Genomic DNA, 19993 nt, shown 5'->3' with positions numbered 1-19993 from the left:
GTAATAGTGACAGTACTGGCAGTAGTAGTAGCTATATTACTGATAGTATTAGTAGTGGTAGCAGTACTACTGACAGTATTAGATGTACTAGTAGTAGTGGTATCAGTACTACTGAAGTATTAGATGTACTAGTAGTAGTGGTATCATTACTACTGACAGTACTAGCAGTACTAGTAGCAGTGGAGTATCAGCTGTCCCTCAGCTCCTCCGGAGCCTCCAGCCTCTCACTGGTTCTCCACGGAGCAGAGGGACGTGGTCGAGATGTCTTAGCGGTAAAAAGCAGCTTCCTCGTCGGACTGTACCTGAATCTCCCTCCGCAGTGCTGGCACTGGTCCCCGACCCAGCCGGGGAAGCACACACAGCTGCCCGCGTTGCACTGGCCGTTCATGCACGGCTTGTCGCAGTCCTTCGCCTCGGTGGAGCCGGGCAGCCCGGACAGGAGCCCAGCGAGCGACAGCAGGAGCGCGGTGGTCAGCATCAGCAGGCTCCGGCCCCGGCTGGAGCCCGAGCAGGCCCCGGACATCCCTTCGCTAAAGATGGCTGCTTGCAGACAGACGCTCCGCTGCTGGGGGGGGAGAAAGACCCGACGAGCTGCCCGCGGCCGTGCGTCCGTGAGTCGGGCCCGAGGTTCGCGTTGGCCCGGAGGTGAGGGTGGTGTGTTGGCTGCTGTTCCCCGGGGACTGGTTCACATCCTCCCGGAGGTTCCGTCTCCCAGCGCCGCAACCAGCCGCATATTGACATCCAGAAGTGACGTAGGGCGGCGGAAATGCGCAACCGGCGGGGCGGGGGCGCGCGGGGCTTTAAACGCACAGGCACCGCCCCCTTTACGAATTAGCCTGCTAGCTTAGCCGCTCAGCTGTTAGCATGGTTAGCATAGTTAGCATACATCAGGTTTGTATTGAGGCTTTGTGCTAAAGTAATAATAACGAGCACATTCATAGATTTTCACCTATGAGCAATATGTTGGGTGTAGTTTACAAGACTCATTTCTCTACTTATGTAATATAATTGATTATTGTAGTATATTATTTGCATATAATAATAAATATAACAAGTATTTTCAAAGCCTCCATAAAAACACACTTTAAGCTTTGACCAATATGCTTGGTTTAGTTTCCTAATTGATAAAGAAATGTTTGATTTATTAGTATTTTAAAATAAACTATACAAGTAGAGTTCAAATATTTGCCTCACTCTAGAAATACATAAAGTGAATACACTATGTAAAGTATATTGTTTTCTTCCTCTACATCAGTTTGGGCAGGCAGTCCACTCACATGTCGGCGGTTCGATCCCCAGCTCCTCTGTTCTGCATCTTTTTTGTTGGTTTATTTTTCAGCAAGATTATGAACAAAATATTTAATGGATTTCCATGTGTGTCTCGTGTGTGGTGTGCAAGATGAACACTGCATGGTATAAACACACACACATACAATAAGTGTACAACAAACTGCACCAAACATCCCTGTTGTTCTGCAGGATTTTGGTGGTTGTGTGCCTAATAATATTAATAATAATAAAGTGCCCAACACCAACCCACAGACTTCACACCAATGACACAAAGCTGTACAAACGGTATAGAACAGTTTATTAAATTTAGACTTGTAAGAAGTCATCATATTCCAACGCGCTTCGTCGCAGGAAGCGCGTTCATATTAACACCAACCCACAAGGGATTGATCGCGGCATCGGAACATAAATAAAGCAAATAAACATATTTACAGTTCAACGTGGACAGAGAACGGGTTTGTGCACAAGAACACGCAACGGACACACGTCCAGACGGAGAGCGAGAGGAGGGGATGTGTGTTTTTCCAACGGAACAATCCTCAGGTAAAAAACGTACCCGGACAACAGGAGGAGGGGCAACATAATTCAACAGAGCAAGAAAAACCTACTGTATAATGTTATTCACCTGGTTGGAGGGAAAATCTCTACAACATCTCTAGAACCTGCGATAATACACTATTTTCAGTAATGCTGATTTCAGTTGAACAGTATATGACAACAAGGTTTTTACTACAGTAGGTGATTTAAGTTCTTTCTTTCCTGTTGTAAATAAAAAGAAAAGCATTTTTTTAGCTAATTGGTGAAAAAGAAAGATTTACCCAGAATTCATTCCTGAATTCTTTTAAAAACATTGATTCAACACAGGATTTAAGCGACAGTATCTTCATACTGTCCTTCACAAAGCAACGTCTGAAAATGCAGGATGAGTTTTCACATTTTTCTGACACGTGATGACCGAACTGAGCCCTCTCCCTCTGTTATCAAGGTGATAGAACAGCGGGTTTGAAACCCTTTAACAACTAGAAGAACTCGTCTTCGTTGGGCCGAGTGGACTGAAGGACAAACAACAGGTCTGACTTCCTGTCTCAGACCGATCAAGACTTTACAGTGATCAAAAAACCTGCAGGATAATCAAAAAACTGCACTTATTTCTTAAAAAAGAAAAGAGAAGATCCTTAGAAAATTACAATCATTGAAAGCATGTTACAATTAGCAGTGTGAGTGTGTGTAGTTACAAACAAAGGTCATGTGCTCTCCCATCACTTCTTATGTACATGAAACAATGCTCATGAGTGATCACATGACCAACGTCAGGTCCAGGTCCCCGGTAGACAAACTAGAGGGGACAAAATAAACAAAAACAAAATAAAACTGTCTCACTTTCTGTCGCTAAATGCTATTTCCCTGGCTGGTGTGAGAGCTGCGGACCTCAGTGCTTCACCGGGAGCACCAGCTGGACGAGGTTGGAGCACAGGAGCCAAATTGCAGTAATGTGAGGCGAGTCACAATCAGTTACTCAAAAGTACACTTAACTGATTTTTGTTTTATTTCAATGGCACTCTGGTTCCACCGCTTCTCCTCGGATGCTCAAAGTGCAGCAACCCCCCCCCCCCCGGCTCGGTTTCCCATGGAGGTGGAAACACTGAGATTAATTTCAAAACAGCTACGAGAGGTGATCTGTCTTTGGAGGTCACACCGTAACATTCGGCTCTTTCCGATAACGTCTCCTCTGGGCCCGCTCTCAGTGTGTATCACACTGTCTTACAGCGGTCTCATGAAAAAAGGCCATTTACAAGCAACAGCACCTTACAGTATGTACAGGAGTGATCGGCTGTATCTTCTGGAATTAAAGCAGAAGATATAAAACAGGTTCGTCGCCTTCTATTATGTACAGAGAGCAAAAAAAGGAGGTGTTTGAAAATGATTGAGCACCTCGTTGTGTAAATTTACACACAGATAAACTGTGTCCAAGGTATTGGCTTTAGAAACAAACCTCACACTCACCCCTTCACTTCTCTATCAGATACATGCAGAAACGACATGAGCCAGAGGCCCAGCATTCATCCACTCAGGGGCCGCGGGGCCCCTCTCTGAAGGCAAATCCCATCTGAGGAGCTGGACTCATAAACTCTTCTGTTCTCTCTCATTATAAAAACACATAGGCAAAAAAAGATGGTCTTTTTTTTTGGTCTCCCAAATCAGGCATATTTAGTGTCCGGAGCACTGGTTAGTGCTCACACCAGTGATCAGTCACCAGTAGAGAAGATGATCAAGCATCAGAAGGCCCCTTCGTAGTGTCCTCTTGGTTTTGATACCTGAGGTGTTGTGTGATAGGGTTAGATATTGCGTGGTGGGATCTTCAGTTTGAAGATGACTGGCGCGAGGGGCGGCCCATGGACGAGGCGCTGTAGGTGCGGGAGCGCTGCCTCACGGCCATGCGGAACGGAGGCTCCAGCTCCTGGAAGAGAGGCGTCCCCGTGATGTCAGCCGCCTCGGGCCGCTCGCCGGGGCTCAGCGACAACATGCTGCGCACCATACTCAGCTGCACACACAGGAAGCACACAGCACAGTCAGGGATGGGATTACAGTCATTTAACAGCTCACATCATCATCCATTAGTTCAACTTGTTCACTTTGCATTATGCTCATGTCGAACCAGTGCTAATTGTGAGAATAAACATTTTTATATAATGGAATAACACATCCACACATAAAGCCACAGACGCACACAATCACCCACACACACTCAGAACGGACAGGGCATCTTAAAATAGACCAGTGTACAGCAAGTGAGGGGGGGATACTGGGATAATGCACACAGGGTATTACCAGTTTTGCTTTGGGATTATGTTAATCTCATTACGAAGTAAACTGGTAAACAAGGTAATGAAAGAGCAACTGAACACTGGTCCAGAGACACTGGTCCAGTGCCTGGTGTGGTGATAAACACATATCTGATTTTATTTTCTGTGATTTAGAAGCAAAATAATCTGGGTGCTTCTTAATTGGATTAGATTGAGCAGGTTTAACGATGCTATCGGCTCCTTTGGATCAGATAATATGAGGAGGAACTCTCTGGACATGTGTTCACTTCCTGCAGCTTCTTTTCACGTCACACACACAAATAAAAACCCTCCTCCCTTGGTTTGGATGAAGTGTGTGTTCACAGCCACTAGGTGGCAGCAGCGGGCCACTCACCTCCTGCACGTTGTTTTTGGAGAAGACGTCAGGGAAGCGCAGAGCTCGCACCTCAGTCAGAGTCTGGAACAAACAGGACACGTGTAAACACCTGAGTGGAGCTAATGAGACGCAGGTCCTTTGTTATCGAGAGCACAACATCACACAGGGGGGGGGGGATCTTCCATTTACAAGGACAATAGTGATTAAAGTGCAGTACAATTATAAATGAAGAAACTGAAGGAAAAAATATACATAATCATTATAAAGTCTCTAAAATAAGAAAAGAAAAAAAAAGGTTTATGTAGCTGGGGAATAATTTAATTTTAATCAAACTAGACCTGAAAATGATTCTTCAATAGTTCAGTTTGGCTCAATTTGACAATCTGCATAAAAATAAACCCTCAAAACACACACTATTAATCATGTTTTTATTTAATTATCTTTTAAAATGTTCACTCCCCACCTCCTGTTTACACATTTTGCTCTGTTTACTGTCTGTTGTCCAAGCTGATGCTTGATTAAAGTCTTTAACAAGTGAAACAAAACAAATAAAAACCTTTAAATTGAAGATAAAAACCATGTGTTAGGAAGTTTTAAAAGCAGATTAAGACAGAAACAACTCAGTATAAGAACCCTATTAGGGATTAAGTGAAACCGAGATGTTGAAGAACGGTTATGATGTGATGATGTTACCGTGTGTGTGTTTGCTGACTCACCCTCACTCTCTCCATCTGCGTCCTGAACGGATACAGCAGCTCAAACAGGATCAGACCCAGAGAGTAAATATCCACTTTGTGAGAGTACGAGTTTCCAGAGAGCTGCCGGGATGAAAAGGAAACATGATCAATTTACTTCACCCACTCATCAGAGAATGATTGTATTCAATTATTCCTGATACAGTTTCTCCTGTAGATATGAATGTTGCCTCACCTGCTCTGGGCTCATGTAGAGCTTGGTGCCGACCTGCCCCGTGTGGCGGGTGAGGAGGGGTGCGGGCGTCAGGGCGCTGGGCTCTTCGTCATCCTCCTCCTCCTGCTCCATGGCCGTGACCAGGCCAAAGTCTCCCACCTTCACCACATCGTCCATGGTGAAGAAGATGTTGGAGGGCTGGAGGACGGAGGGTGAGACTTTAAGTGAGACGCGTCAAACACAAACTACATGAAGGCAGTTATTAGGTCATGGCATCAACAGGAACATGCATTAATCACACTAATGGTGATCAAACATGTTAAGTGTGTCCAAAGCAGATGTAGCTCAACGTGAGTGGGTCTGTCTTCCTAAGGAGAGGACATTGTGTAACAAGAGGGACGGACAGACGTCAGGCGTTCCTGATAAGATGTTCAACTCCCAATGGAAAGGGAGGAGCTGACAGAACCACGGTTCTGGGCCTCTGTTTACCTCTTGCAACATGTGCATGAGAAACTCACTAAGGCTCAAAGCATTTAAAACCTTCACATCAGCACATTTGATTAAGAGCTGTGTCTGTGGCAGTGTGCAGAGAAATGACTCGAGTGTTTCAGTTCACACAATGAGATGTGTTATTGTTGTGATAGACAGGAGGAGCTGTGTTGAACATGAAGGATATTTAAGTTTATAATGAGTTTGGGCATCAGATATTTTACAATGGGAATAAAATTAGATCAAATTGAAGCTTCAGCCTGTTGATAACATTATCTATCTCCGTCTGCAAGCTGCCGGAGGTGATGTCATGTCGTTTGCAGGGATTGTAATTTACTGCTGAACGCTCGAGTGTGGAGATAAACCCATCTCTGCACCTCTGACGTCCAGGTATCTGGAGATCCCAGCGGCACAGTGTCAGCTCTCCTATTTACAATCTGGTGGCCAGCTGCCAGCGAAGGCCTCACAGTCGCGGGCACCGAGCCAAGTGGAAGATACATTGCAGTGGACAGTGTGCGTGTGCACATGTTCACCTTGAGGTCCCGGTGCATGAGCCCCTTGCTGTGCAGGAAGTCGACAGCCTCGGCGATCTGGAGGAAGATATCCAGACACTGGTTGTGCTCCCTCTGGTCCGGGAGGCAGCGCTGAGCCATCCAGTCCTTCAGGTTCTCCTTCCGACAGAGCTGCATCTGGATGTACAGGTACACCTGCAGGGGGGGGGGGGAGACAGTGTGAGTGCAAACCACTTATTTGTGATACTCGTGGACTATTTCTAGGAGGAGGGGGAGAAAAATGGGAAATCTCAAGAATAGAATAAATAATTCAAATCAAATATCAGTACTTTTGAAAATTGTAGGTATTACCAGAAGGTGTAAGTCTTCATTAATGGTAAAAAGGATGGCTCCATAATCTTATTTAATATTGCACCTCCAAGAGATCTAGAAATCTCTCTGTAGAATGTATATCTCCAGAACCATTCATCTTATCAGCTTTTAATCTTGACATGTGTATCGTAAAGGGCCCGAGGAAGAGCAGTGTAGAATCTGGTGAGATCTGGACACGATACATTTAATATTAATAACTTAATTAAGGAGGAAGCAGTAAAACTGATCCCAGCACTGTGAAGCCTTTGATAACCACTGCCCTGACTGACCAACCCACCTTGGGAGAGGGCTGGACTCGCTGAGTTAGAGGAGATGTAGGGAGAGCCAGGGTGAGTGAGGTTGGCCGAGGGGGTGAGGATGAGGAGGGAGGGACGGATTCCCGTTGTCTGGTGTGCGAGGAAGACGAGCAGCTCTTGTCCGACAGCACGCCTGCACTGGTCGCGCCGGAAGTCACAGAGTCACCGGAGTCCGCCTCGGCATCCCGGTCGCAGCCCGAGTCCTCGAACACTATGTCGAAGGAGGAGGAGGTGCAGTCGCTGGGGCCGCGTGGGGGGCACAGCTCGAAGGAGTGGGGGGTGTCGGAGGCGTCGGGGTCCGCCTGGCTGTCCCTCTCCGACATCAGGCTGTCGTGGCCCAGGAGAGGGAGGAAGGACAGGTCGCCGCTGTCAACGCCGAAACCCACGGCTTCACCGGCGCTGCTGGAGAGGAGGGCGCGGGAATCAGTGGAGGACTCCAGAACGTCTCCTCCAGGGACAGACACCGGGGAGACGGTGCTGGACACTGGCACTTTGACTGACAGCGCCTCCATGTGGTCGAGGAAGCTCATGGGCCAGTCGGTGGTACTAGAAGAACAAAAGAGTATTTGGTACCGTTACAGAAACGATGACCACCTGCTGACCTGGTGCAAGGTTCAACCTGAGGACTTCAAAGCCCAGACTCACCTGGCGTCTTTCAGCCACCGCTTGTCCATGTCCTCCTGCCAGCCCTCGGGGGGGCTCTCCTGCCAGGCGTTGAAGTAGCGGATGATTCCTGGATGCTCCAGCTTGGCCAGAGCCTTCACCTCGCGCATCACCTTCTCACGGGCTAGCTCCCTGACGGATTGAAAAGAGAAATATCAGGCTTGAACTAACATTCATGGAAACGTGAACAGTTGTTTTTCAGCAGTTGGTTGTTTGATTTACAGGAAATAAAATTTGTGAATTGTTTCGACAAGTACTTCGCTGCTGATATAAAAGAGAAAACAGAGAAAACAGAAGAGGGAGAAGTCTCCAGAAAGGAAGTGAGCGGTGTGGTCAGCGTGAGCCGCTACCTGTTGGGCAGACGGATTCGTTTGATAGCGTAGTTGCAGTCGTCCACTTGGTTTCGGGCTTCGAACACAACACCGAACCCGCCGCGCCCGAGGCACTGCACCGGCTCAAAGTCCGTCAGATACCTGGGGAGAGACATGTTGGTCGTTAAGCAGAGAAGAATCCGACTGTAGCAGAGAAGAGCTGTGAGGATTTACACAATTCACTGACGTCAGAGGTTGAGCAAGTGGTAAAACTTTGATATTACATTTTTATGCTTGAAAAGTAATTTGGGGACAAAGAGGACCAATTCAAAGTTACAATAAAATAATATTCATATGTGGTATATATTAGTTTTCTCAATCGCACAACACCGGTCACCAATATCACATTTTCATGAAAGTTTCTGTTGGTCTGGACATTTTCCAGAACTTCTCCTCCAGCCTCAGAGTAAATATCAAGTAGAAGAAACAGCTTTAGTCGAAGTGTTGCAAACAAAAACATGTGATTTCCACAACTGAATTTCTACATCACGTGTTCTACTCAGGCTCTATTCCTCTAAAGAATGTTCAGCTGCCTTCTTCACATGTGAAAGACAAACTCTGGAAAATGTCAGGACACATTTTTCCCAACACTTTGAGTACATGTCCGAAGCAGCTTTAGTTTTCTGCTAAGAGAGACGACAGGAAACTCTGCCGTCGTCCACCAGCTTCACTTCGTCCACATGCTGTCGAAGCGTCTCAGCTCAGGCTCCTCAGGGGATTGAAAGCTGTCTTATTAGGAAGTGTGTGGGCGCATTTGATTCAGGCCGCGTGTCCTGATCTCTATCTCCCTCCTAATGATCCTGACTCATGCCAGTCACAGCTGCTGGAACAGCCATCGGTTTTATTTAGAGAACGCTCTTTGGCAAGAGCCATTTGTATGGATTGCAGCAGCAACAGCAGCTTTATAAGAAACGAGGGAGTGTGATGACACCAGGGGAGAAGAAGAGCTGAAGTTTAATGAGATTCCTGCTCGTGTGTGGGAGAGTAAATCCACGTTAATTCACTGGTGAACGTAAACACGTGTGACGTCCATCAATCACACACCCGGAGCCGAGTGGCAGCCCATGAATTATTCCCACTGATCGTATTTTGGTTTGCCCCAAGTTATGAAAAAAACTTGTGACAATGTGCTGACAGTGATGTAAAGAGACACTCCGACCCCGTGGCAGATGCTGCTGGGCGGGGCGGGGGTCTGCGGGGGGGGGCGAGGTCATTGTGATCTGATAGCAAACAGCTGACTCGTCCAATCATTCACGACCACGGCTCGTATCTGCTGGGGGCTGGAAGAGCAGTGGCCCCCCTGGTAACAGCGCTGGGGGTGTAGCTCCACCTCGACAGAGTGACTTTGGAGTGAAGTTCTCCTGAGTCATGACAAAACGGTTTCACACACATTCAGCTTCGTGGTTTGTTGGCGACGTACCGGGACACGTATTCGCTGGAGCGGATCTCCGTGGCCACCGGCTCCTTGGACTCCACAACCTCCAGGTCAAACTTGCTGTCCGTCTGGCACTGGGTCTCCGACTCTTTACGTTGCTGTGAGTGACAGACGGAGGGGAAAGAGTTTGTTATTGAAAAGGAATTTAGAGGGTACCTCAAGAAAACAGAGACAGAAGTACAAGAACTAAACATATTCAAGTCCTCAGGTCAAATCAGGTCTAATATTAAAGGAATTGTCTGTTTATCTAGCTTTAAAAATCTAGAATTTTAAGTGATAAACAAACTTTATCACTTAAAATACTTAAAGTTAAATTGCTTGTTGTGCTATTTATTTATTTAGACTCTGTTCACACCTGGTATTCATCAAATAAAGGTTTCATTCATCCTATGAGGAAAATGCAACTATGAGGAAACAGATTCTTACTCCTCACACTGAATTCACATATTACATGAAAAGCATAACCACCACCAGTCTTACAGGTATCTCTGCTCCAGGCTGTGCTCTTACCCTCACGTAGGCCGCGGGGGCCGGCGGGTGGAAGAACTTGCGGACGATGTAGGTGGTGGCGACGATGCAGAAGATGATGGTGCCGATGATCTCCTTCCACCAGGGCAGCAGCAGCACGGGGTCCTTCCTCCGGCGGCTCTCGGCCCCGGCCACGTTTCCGTTGATCAGGCTCATAGAGCTGTCACGCTTCTCCCGGTAACGCTTGCCATAGGGGAAGTAGTAGCCGTTATCTGTGAGGAGGACAAAACGCAGAAATAAGTGAGAAGAGGTTTTGGGTTTCCCCTGGTTTACACTCTGCATGTTGGTCCCGTGTGAGGTTCTCACCGTATGGGTACTGAAGGATGGACAGGGCTCCATTGCTGTACTCTTCATGGGAGAACTTGTCGTTATTCAGACACTTGTCGAACTCGTCGGAGCCGACCAGCGCTGGGGTGCGGGACGGGGAATCTGTGTCAAGGACAAGACGAAGAAGACGTTTGATCCGAGACTAAAGACAGATCGATGGGGGGGGGGAATCTCAGGGTTGAACTTCAGACGGGCAAAGCTTTGATTGGGACGGAGACAGTGTCCTGATGACTTCAAATATTTCTTTAGTGGGGGGAGGGACAAGGTTTCTCTAATGAGGTCAGTCTTTGGTTGCTGTGCCGTGGGGGCACATGGCCTCACACACACACACACTTTGGTGATTACACATTATAACTAATGACTGAGGAGCTGCAGACTTACGGACTAGAGGTTTCCACTTGACAGTAGGTAGTGGAATTATATCGGTCCCCAGCCCGATGGCTTTGGAGGGAAACTTTTCAGAGATCTTCACTGAGGACTGGAGATAGAGCTGTCCCTGGAACATCCCTGGTAAGAGAAGGGAAGAGGAGTTTCATGTGTGCAGATTTAAAAAGGGGGGGACATCTTGTTTCTACACCGAGTGCACGTGTAGAAACTCACCTAAGTAGACACTAGACTCCGCAGCGCCCCTGGTGGCTTTCCCAGGATCAGCCTCATCGTCCTCCTCATCGATTTCTGACTGGCTGCTGTAGGCGGTGTCGTCGAACAGGTTGATCGGTGTGACCTTCCCTCCGCCCACCAGCCAGGCCGAGGCAATGGGTGTGCAGAACTACACAACACAGGTGACGCACAAGTTAGTGGATCTCCAGAAAGAAGTTAAACACCAGTACATGATTTAAAAAAAAGAAGTGAAATCTCATCTCACCTGATGTTCCCAGACCAGCTGACCTTCAGGCCCAGTGCTGAAGGCCATGACCTTCCAATCAGGAACAGACACTTTGATGACCAGGTCCAGATTCTGCTGGTTCTCCGTGGGCTCCCTCTCTTTGGGTTCATCTGTGATGACACGCTGACTCTCCCTCCAGCCGTCGTCACTCGCCACCTCCCCCTCCAGGAAGTTCATTCCAGACTGCGTCTCGGGAAGGAGCTTCAGCTCAAAGTTCCCGACACTAAAGTTCCACCTGGTAAAGACAAAGAGACTTGAACTGAAACAACTTCTTTTACTGTAATTTTCTCAAATGATGAGTTGAACTTAATGGCTTCTTGGCTCCGACCGATTGATTGATTGATTAATTGAATAGAACTCACTTCTCCATCCCTGATCGAGGTCTGATGGCTCGCACAGTCTTCTGGGTTCTCTGCAGCAGGAGCACATCCTCCGACTCCATCTCTTTCCCCCCCGACTGGCTGCATCCGACCGTGGAGCAGATGTACCGAAGCTGAAGAACAGAGTTATGGTTTAGATCGGGTTGACTAGTTTGATGCACAGAGGATTTCTAATTTCTTTACATTACATGTTAATTGAAATGCTTTCACCGACCTTGCCGCTGTAGGCACCCAGGCCATAGGTAGTGAGGGATTTCCCCCCGACCAGAACCGTGTCCTCTCCGATACGGTAGGACGACTCCAGCAAGGACTCCACGCTGAAAGGCACTGCCTCCATACTCTCCCTGTCCCGGTTCCACTGGAACAAGGCACCGTCCAGTGAGGGGATGACCATCTTGTTGCCGAACACCTGCAGGAGCAGAATCAGATTAGCTTTATCTCTAATTAGGTTGATTAAATTAGAGGACCAATGATTAGCTGATTAACTTAGAATAATCTGCCACTCTTTTGATTATCAAGTCCTCATCTTGTCATTTTTAGAAATAAAACTTATATATATATTTATATTCGTTCAGACCTTCAGGTGAGTTTGTACTTTTCTCTGTTTTAGGTCATAAAAAAGTGAAGGTTTGGATTTTGGACCCGACCGATTTATCAGTTGGCTGATAAGCAGTGGCTGACATGAGCCTTTATATTGTCGTTATATAAAAATCTAACGTTTTCATATCAGCACATAAGTATCAGAAATGGTTTTAATCCCCAATTCCATTATCGGCATTGGCCTCCAAACATCCATGTCAGTGGGATTCTTCTTGAAAAGCATGAATGTTAATGTCTGACAACTATCTGGCCAAGAAGTAAAAAAAGCAGAAGATACTTTACAACACCTGGGCTCAAACTACCGACCTGAACAGGCCTCAGACACACAGAAGATAAGGTGACATACTTTATAATCTAGATCTTACAAAAGGGTCAAGTTGCTGAACAACATCATTCTCAACAAAACAACTACTTCTGAACCCAATGTCTCCAGCCTGGTGCAGAAGCTGAACACGCTGAGCTTGTAAGATCTTCCGCAGGTTTTCAGATAATTGTTGGAAAACACAAAAACCACTTGCCCACACGGACAGCACTGTCCGACTCACATCCACCCACACACCAGCAGCAGCGTTAGCCCACGCACACTTGGACTCAATCTACAGGCTTGGGACCATTACACAACTAAGAGCCCAACTAATTAACCTGGATCTTTATAAAAGTGTGCAACCGTGGATAATGTGTGTGTGACCCTGCTTGTGTGTGTGTGTGTTTGCTATTAGGTGCTCACTGTGGGGAAGCAGCCAGGATGACATCATTTCTAAAACCCAGAGTCTAATCCTGATTTAACCTCCTCAGCTTTAGCTCTGCAGGGGGTGGGGGGGGGGGGACAATTGTTTTCTTCCAGCACGTTAGCCACTGTTTTACGGATTGTGTGTCACCAAAAATCAGTTTCACTCTCTTGTTGAGAGACACGTCAGGTGTTGCAGGGGTCGAACCGGTGACCAGTCAATCAGCTTGTTAGGGGAATCCAATCAGACTCCATTAGGGTCAGGGTAGTGGCTTTGTGGGGGATTTAAACATGTCAGCGGGGAGCGAGGCGCCGGAATGATTTACTAGAGAGCACCGCCCAGACCAGAGGTGATGTCATCTTTTTGGACGAAGGGAGGGAGGGAAGATAAATTTAGCAAGTGAAAGGGGGAGGGGTTGACGACCACATCACACCATGCTGGTATGACTGAAGGGGGGGGGGGGGGGTTTAGAGAGGAACTTCTCAGAGCCGTGGATGAGTCATCCAGCTCCTGACGTCTGAACCCATCCGGCTCAAAGACCAACACACACACACAAACACAGACACACAAACACACAGATGAATTAATTCCTCTGATCTACAACAGTCAGATATTCAGTCAATATTCAGACTATTGACCTAATTCTGAATAACACATTGTTTCCATTGGGATGTTTACATGAGCTGCTAATAGAATATTCCATTCATATTCATGTTTACATGTTACAGATCAAGGTGTGATTATGATTCACGTCAACATTAAGTCCCACGACTTGTTACCACTCAATCCCAGAACATCTCGTCAAGCAGTTGATGACTGACGTACGTCGATGCATTGAAATTATGTAATTATGTCATAAATGTTGACATAGTGAGACTCAAATAATCTCCATGTGGAAATATGAGTATTGCTTATACGGAGGATGGCCAGATTCAGGTTGAAGCCATCAGAAAGTGCTGTTTACATGAAAGCGTCTTATTCAGACTATTTCATTTAATCTGGTTAATATCAGAATATCGATGTGCATGGAAACATGTCTAGCGTAAAACAGAACCCGGAGTAAAAATTGTTAATTTAAAGAAATATGACTTAAATGAAGGAGAAATAAATTAATAATTCAAGATGTACATGTGCTGTTCCTTCAGCAGTTCACTTTACATCCATTGGTGCAATTATATTAATGCTACGACTTATTACTTCCTCCACATTGTATGAACATGATCTAATACAAATATTTTCTTTTAATGCCGTTAAGACGAGGGCCATCTAACACAAACCATGTTTTATCATTATCAATCATGTTTTAGGACTTTTGGCAAAGGAGCTGAAGAAGATTATGTAACATACATTTCATTACTTCCTCATAAACCTGGTGTCTGCAGGGTTGATTTACCACCGGAAAAGTTAAGAGTATCCACGACGTTTATAGAGTTTATAACTCTCATATCTAAGGAATGCATCTCCTTAAAATGGAAAACTGTTCTGCTAATTAAATTGAGGTTATTAAAGATTTTTTTAGCTGCTCCGCATTCGAGAAACAAACACTTTGAAGAGAAAGGATCTGTTTTAATGAAGATGTGGTCGCCCTTCCTACATGAAAACAACCCATCAAAGCAAATCAAAAAGGTAACCTTGATGAAAAGCAGATGAATATGTGATCATTAGCCCCCCCCCCCCCATTTGTTTTATGTCTTTGTTTCGTCTGTTTGAATAAAACTGGTCTTTGTTTGTCCTGATCTGTTTGGTTGAGTTTTAATATTTTTGTCTCATCTTTGAAAAAAAAGAAAAAAGGAAACTTGTTCCAAAACCAAACTTTCGAAGACTAACAAAATAAATTATTAAAAAGAGACGATCACTTAAATTATTTTAAATGATTAAAAAAAAGAAACTGCTTTCTCAGCACAAATCTTCTCCTCGTGTCTTTCCTGGGCCTATTAATTTTTAATAACTATACACCAGACTCATTCAAGACTGCCTTTTTTTTTTTTTTGAATGTGCTGACAAAAATATCCACTATCACCGGATATTTTTATGGAAGTGTTATTTTGAGGTAGAGTCGTCTGTTGGCTTCAGTGAGCATTGTTCTTATGCACCAGTGCGTCACTGGGGGAGGTCAGTTTGTGGCTGAATACATTTTGTTTTGCACTTGTATGTCTGTTAAGTTCTTATTTATCCTCTTTTTTATTATTGCTGCTTTTAAAATATTATTTTCTACACATTATTTATTTCCAGGGTTGATATATTTTCATCCTCGTCCTTTTTTGTTCTTTGTTTGTCTGATTTAACAAAAATAAACTTAAGGATGGGACATGGGCCACGATGGAGTCGGACAAAAGGGGCAGATCCAGGATTTATTTATTTTGAACTTTAACTAACAATAAGTTAGTGGTTGTGTGCAATTTGTCACAGCCTGACTGAAGTTAAAGGGACTGCTGGGGTGTGAGTGTGCGAGTTGTGTGCTCGCCTGAGTGCCTCTCTAGTCGTGGAGGCGTTCCTCCAAAGTCTTACACTTGATGATCGTTTGGCGTTTCTAATCATGTCATTGTATTCTACCCCTGGGAAATGAAGCGGGGGGGGAAGGAAGCGAGCGGGGAGGTTGGACAGCAGTTGCAGTGTGTGTCTGTGTGTGTGTGTTTGTCTGTCTGTGTGTGTGTTGGTGCTGATGCTCCAGCGATCTTGTCAAACAGAGTCAGTTCTCACCCACGTCTAATGTGCCGCTGTTGTTGGTCCACAAGGCTACAGCTCTACTTCAAGGTGGCAGACAGCCTGTGAGTGTGTGTGTTTGTGAGTGAGTGTGTGTTTGTGAGTGTGAGTGAATTATTAGAGAGAATCACTGGAGGTTTGAAGCACAAAAAACACAATCAAAACAAAATTAGAGCAACTATACATCTCAATGTTGCTTTTACGAGTCTTATCTGTAAATGATATGTACATTATCTGCATATCACACTTTATACTGTCTCAATATAATCAAAAGAACTGTATTATATATTTTCTGTATGTTGTTTTTATTTACTTGGCCCCATAAACCTGATTTAGATTCTGATACGAGACTGATCTAATCGAGTGGGATTAAAATGCCCATCTTTCCGTTTCCATTTCCTTTGCACCGCCGGTTGAATAATAGCTTGTCACATTAGTCACATGACATGATGCAGTGATCAATCAGGTCCTCTCCTCATTCATTCAGGCACGCTGCATGCCAGCAGACGTGCGCAGGTGTGTGTGTGTGTGTGTGTGTGTTGTGGCGTGAGCGAGTGTGTATTGTCTCTTATGTGATGACATCATCCTTGGAATGAAGCATTACCTCACCTCACTAATCACCCCCCCACTATTCATCCCTTTAACCCCGCCCCCTTAGCATGACTCACTCCATATTGGCACAGAATTCCTCCATCTAACCCCCCCCCCCACACACACACCACCACCCACACAGAGACACCCTTCACCCCCTCTCCAAACAACCCCGAGCGACTCTTGGCTTTTTGAAGTGATGGCTTCTTTTTCTGCAGACAAAGCTGTTTGTGGCTCTGCTGTCCCTCTTTTCACTGAAGACACACACACACTAACAGACACACCAACACACAAACACTCCGGAGGATGCAGCAGGTGACTGGCTGCTTCCTCCCCGGCACGCCGAGGCCAGCCAATGGCACGGCGGCAGACCCCCATAGCCTCTAATCACCGAGCAGACTGGTGTCTCAGGGACTCGGCAAGCGCCAATGAGACCGTTTCCGAGTGCAGGGGAGGCATTGTGGGGGTAGGAGACAGGAGTGCCCCCCCACCCCACCCTCAGCAAAACATACCCAGACACACAAGGTAGCAGACAGGCATCCCAGGTTATGGGGGCAGAGAGGGCATTGCTGGGTTTAAACTTACATAAAGTACCACACACACACACACACACACACACACACACACACACACACACACACACACACACACACACACACACACACACACACACACACACACACACACACACACACACACACACACACACACACACACACACACACACACACACACACACACACACACACACACACACACACACACACACACACACACACACACACACACACACACACACACACACACACACACACACACACACACACACACACACACACACACACACACACACACACACACACAACAAATGACGTCACAGCAAGTCACTGGGTTCAGAGCTGACAGGCATCCCTCCATGTTCCACCTTGTCAGACACACACACAGTCAGCATCGTCTGTCACAACACTAGAGGTTGACAGGAGGATGCTACACACGTGTGTGTGTCTGTGTGAGGGTGTGTTTGTGTGTCAACAATCCACATGGATGTAAAGATGAGGAAAGCGTCTCACATGTTAAAAGTCAAAGTTACTAAAATAGACAAATTCTGAAACTGTAATTGAGTACTGAGGTATGTTTGATATTTTACTTTCATTATCTAAGAAAACCTAAACAAAATAAACTAAAGAGGAAAGATTGAAATTGATTTTTAGCAGATTTAAAATCAGTGACTTTAATAGGATTCTTTAGACTGAAGATTAAAATTTAATAACTTAAAACTAACAGCATGTGATATTTTTGTTTGCTTTAGATTCTAATTCTAACAGATTTGAACACAACGTACAAAACTAACTCACATCTCACCAAAACTCCAGGTGCCACATATCAAGTGTGATATCTTGTATTTCAACAATTTGGTGCAAACTTCATATTCAAGGTCAAATGTAGCTTCTGACTCGATCTCTGCTCTATAAAGTAGAAGAGCTTGGAGGAACCTTTAGGGGTTCTCCACATTAGAACCTCTGAGGACCCTGGAAACAAAAGGCTCATGAATTCAGATTTTTTTTTTCTGCATCCCGACCTCGTGGCTCAGAGCACAACAAGTCAGACGGGTTTTTAAAAAGCCAAACGCACACACACACACACACACACTGCCAGCAGCTGATATCTCAGTGATTACATCCCTCCTTCTAATTGAAGGTTTGCTGATCAGCTGCTGTGGAGCTGAGCTCAAAGGAAAACAAGACTTTTCAGCCTGATTGACAGAAACTTGAGAACCACTTCACCCACTAATACCAGAGGTTTAAGATACTCTAATGAAATTTTTCCATAGTGTGAACAAAACAAAAACACTCAATACTTAAACACTTCATAGTTTGCTTTAAATTTGATAAACATACTTCACACTCTTGTTGAGAAAAGCTTTTAACTTAAAACAGTTTTGTCTGATTCCAAAATCAATCATTCCACTTCTGTAGGAAACAAAACAAAACAAATATATATAACAACCATGAGCCTGGATCATTATTCTGGAAAAAAACAACCTGTCATAAGAAATTAAACTTAAACAGAAATCTTGACGCCACACGAACAAAGCAGACATGTCCTTATATAACAGAAGCAGCGAGTTCATTACACTTGTTCACTCTCAAACCAGCGCGGGCAAACTAAAATTAAACTGATATCAGCAGCCACCCAGACTCTCGTTAGTATCACAGGCTTCTTCTCCCCCCCCGAGGCGAAACTTTCAAGTGGAGTGAGTCCACATCAAAGTGAACCATGAGCACATCTCTAGTATTTATTTGGGCGAGCGGCGCTCTGGTCTCGCTCTGGGCTACACTTCACTTCCAGCATGTCGGTGTGGGCGGTTTAAGCCTCTGTGTACATGCACACAGGCGAGGGTCTTGCTGTGCTCGTGTGTGTAAACCAGCACCTTCAACAAAGAGGATAATCCTCCAGGCGAAACAGCTACTCTCAGATTTGTGTGGGGGTGTACACCATGTCTGGAATGTATTATGTATGTAAGTATGTTTGTGTGTGTGTGTGTGCACATGCCATGAATGTAAGCAACACAACCCTTGGTCTGCTGTTCAAAGTGCACAGAGTTCAATTGCTGGTCGATGGAGAGCGAGTGCGGAGGGACGGGGTTTGTTTTGAGACGAGGATGCGTCTTTAACTTCCCACTGACACGTCGAGACTCTGGAAACTGAGTTCTTCATCCACTGGTAGATGTTAATCTGCTGAACAGTGTCTGTTTGACTCGTTTAAGTGCCTGTGGTCGACTCGGGTGTTTATCAGATGAGTGTGAGGTTGTTGGGCTTCATAAAACTGACTGTTTTTATTGTGTTGAATGTTGTGTTTTACTGAATAACACTATTAACATGGAGGAGGCAGGGTTTGACTTATGCCATACAGCAGCCAGCCACCGGGGGGCGATCAAGACTCTGTGACTTCACATTAGGGTAGCTGTCATGTCTTTCATTGTGATATAGGATGAACAGAAAGGGCATTAAATCAAAAATGTCCAACATGAGGTGTGTTTTGTTTGTGTATCTACATTTCAGATGAATTAAAAAACACAGCAGAAAACTTTGACATTGGTTCTACCTCAGGTTTGCTGAGGCTGGATGACACCAGGCACCCGGACCGTGCATCGAGATCCCACTGCTTCCTGCCCTGGTTGTGAGGGTCCAGAGCAGAGATGCGTCCATCCAGGGTACTGATGATCACAAGAGACCTGAGGGTGGAAGACAAAGAGTTCAACACACTCATCTGGAGGGTTTGCAGACGGGGGTTTGTAAAAGCAGCAACGTGTATCAGCAGGCTTTCTTTTTTTACTTTGCAAATGTGTGCCCGTGTTATCCTTTAACGCCACTTTCCCAGTGGGGGGCTTGAGTCTAATGCCATCACAGATAAGACAGTAAAGGGCAGAGACGTGCGGTGGGGCAGATGTCGTCTTTCCCTCTCCAGTCTACCCTTGATTAGCGAGCAGGGTGACCTTCAACTGCAGCCGACAGAGCACCTGTGCCATGACAGACCTCATCCTTAAAGCTGGGATCACGTCGGAGGATTGTTAAAACCTGACCAGACGTCCCACACACACACGTATTTACTTAGAAAATACAGCAGGGACAAGTGAGACCATATATTTCGAGTTGATAGTGAAACAAACAGGAATCCACCAAAATGCACCTGGTTCATTTAAGCTGCAATTTGGAAGGAGAAGACAAACAAT

General features: G+C 45.5%; 2 protein-coding genes across 2 annotated transcripts in view; both read right to left on the bottom strand.

Annotated features, from left to right (window-relative positions):
- The window catches only part of atrn (attractin), a 102600-nt gene extending 101857 nt beyond the window's left edge, over window positions 1-743 (bottom strand). The window contains exon 1 of the mRNA XM_062397579.1: window positions 303-743. Coding sequence (XP_062253563.1) covers window positions 303-523 — 221 coding nt within the window. The 5' untranslated portion in view covers window positions 524-743. The remainder of the gene's footprint in view (window positions 1-302) is intronic.
- An 822-nt stretch (window positions 744-1565) lies between these two features.
- eif2ak3 (eukaryotic translation initiation factor 2-alpha kinase 3) overlaps window positions 1566-19993 on the bottom strand; it is a 28007-nt gene continuing 9579 nt past the window's right edge. The window contains exons 2-18 of the mRNA XM_062398182.1: window positions 19366-19495; window positions 11853-12047; window positions 11621-11751; window positions 11238-11493; window positions 10973-11141; window positions 10754-10879; window positions 10352-10474; window positions 10028-10257; window positions 9503-9615; window positions 8062-8184; window positions 7694-7843; window positions 7030-7594; window positions 6402-6575; window positions 5401-5577; window positions 5187-5288; window positions 4489-4551; window positions 1566-3832 (exon numbers count right to left, since the gene is read on the bottom strand). Coding sequence (XP_062254166.1) covers window positions 3650-3832; window positions 4489-4551; window positions 5187-5288; window positions 5401-5577; window positions 6402-6575; window positions 7030-7594; window positions 7694-7843; window positions 8062-8184; window positions 9503-9615; window positions 10028-10257; window positions 10352-10474; window positions 10754-10879; window positions 10973-11141; window positions 11238-11493; window positions 11621-11751; window positions 11853-12047; window positions 19366-19495 — 3010 coding nt within the window. The 3' untranslated portion in view covers window positions 1566-3649. The remainder of the gene's footprint in view (window positions 3833-4488; window positions 4552-5186; window positions 5289-5400; window positions 5578-6401; window positions 6576-7029; window positions 7595-7693; window positions 7844-8061; window positions 8185-9502; window positions 9616-10027; window positions 10258-10351; window positions 10475-10753; window positions 10880-10972; window positions 11142-11237; window positions 11494-11620; window positions 11752-11852; window positions 12048-19365; window positions 19496-19993) is intronic.

The sequence above is a fragment of the Platichthys flesus genome, chromosome 10 (genome assembly GCF_949316205.1).
Source record: "Platichthys flesus chromosome 10, fPlaFle2.1, whole genome shotgun sequence".
Taxonomy (NCBI): domain Eukaryota; kingdom Metazoa; phylum Chordata; class Actinopteri; order Pleuronectiformes; family Pleuronectidae; genus Platichthys; species Platichthys flesus.
Note: the sequence above shows the minus strand (reverse complement) of the source record. Positions and strands in the feature narration are given on the sequence as shown.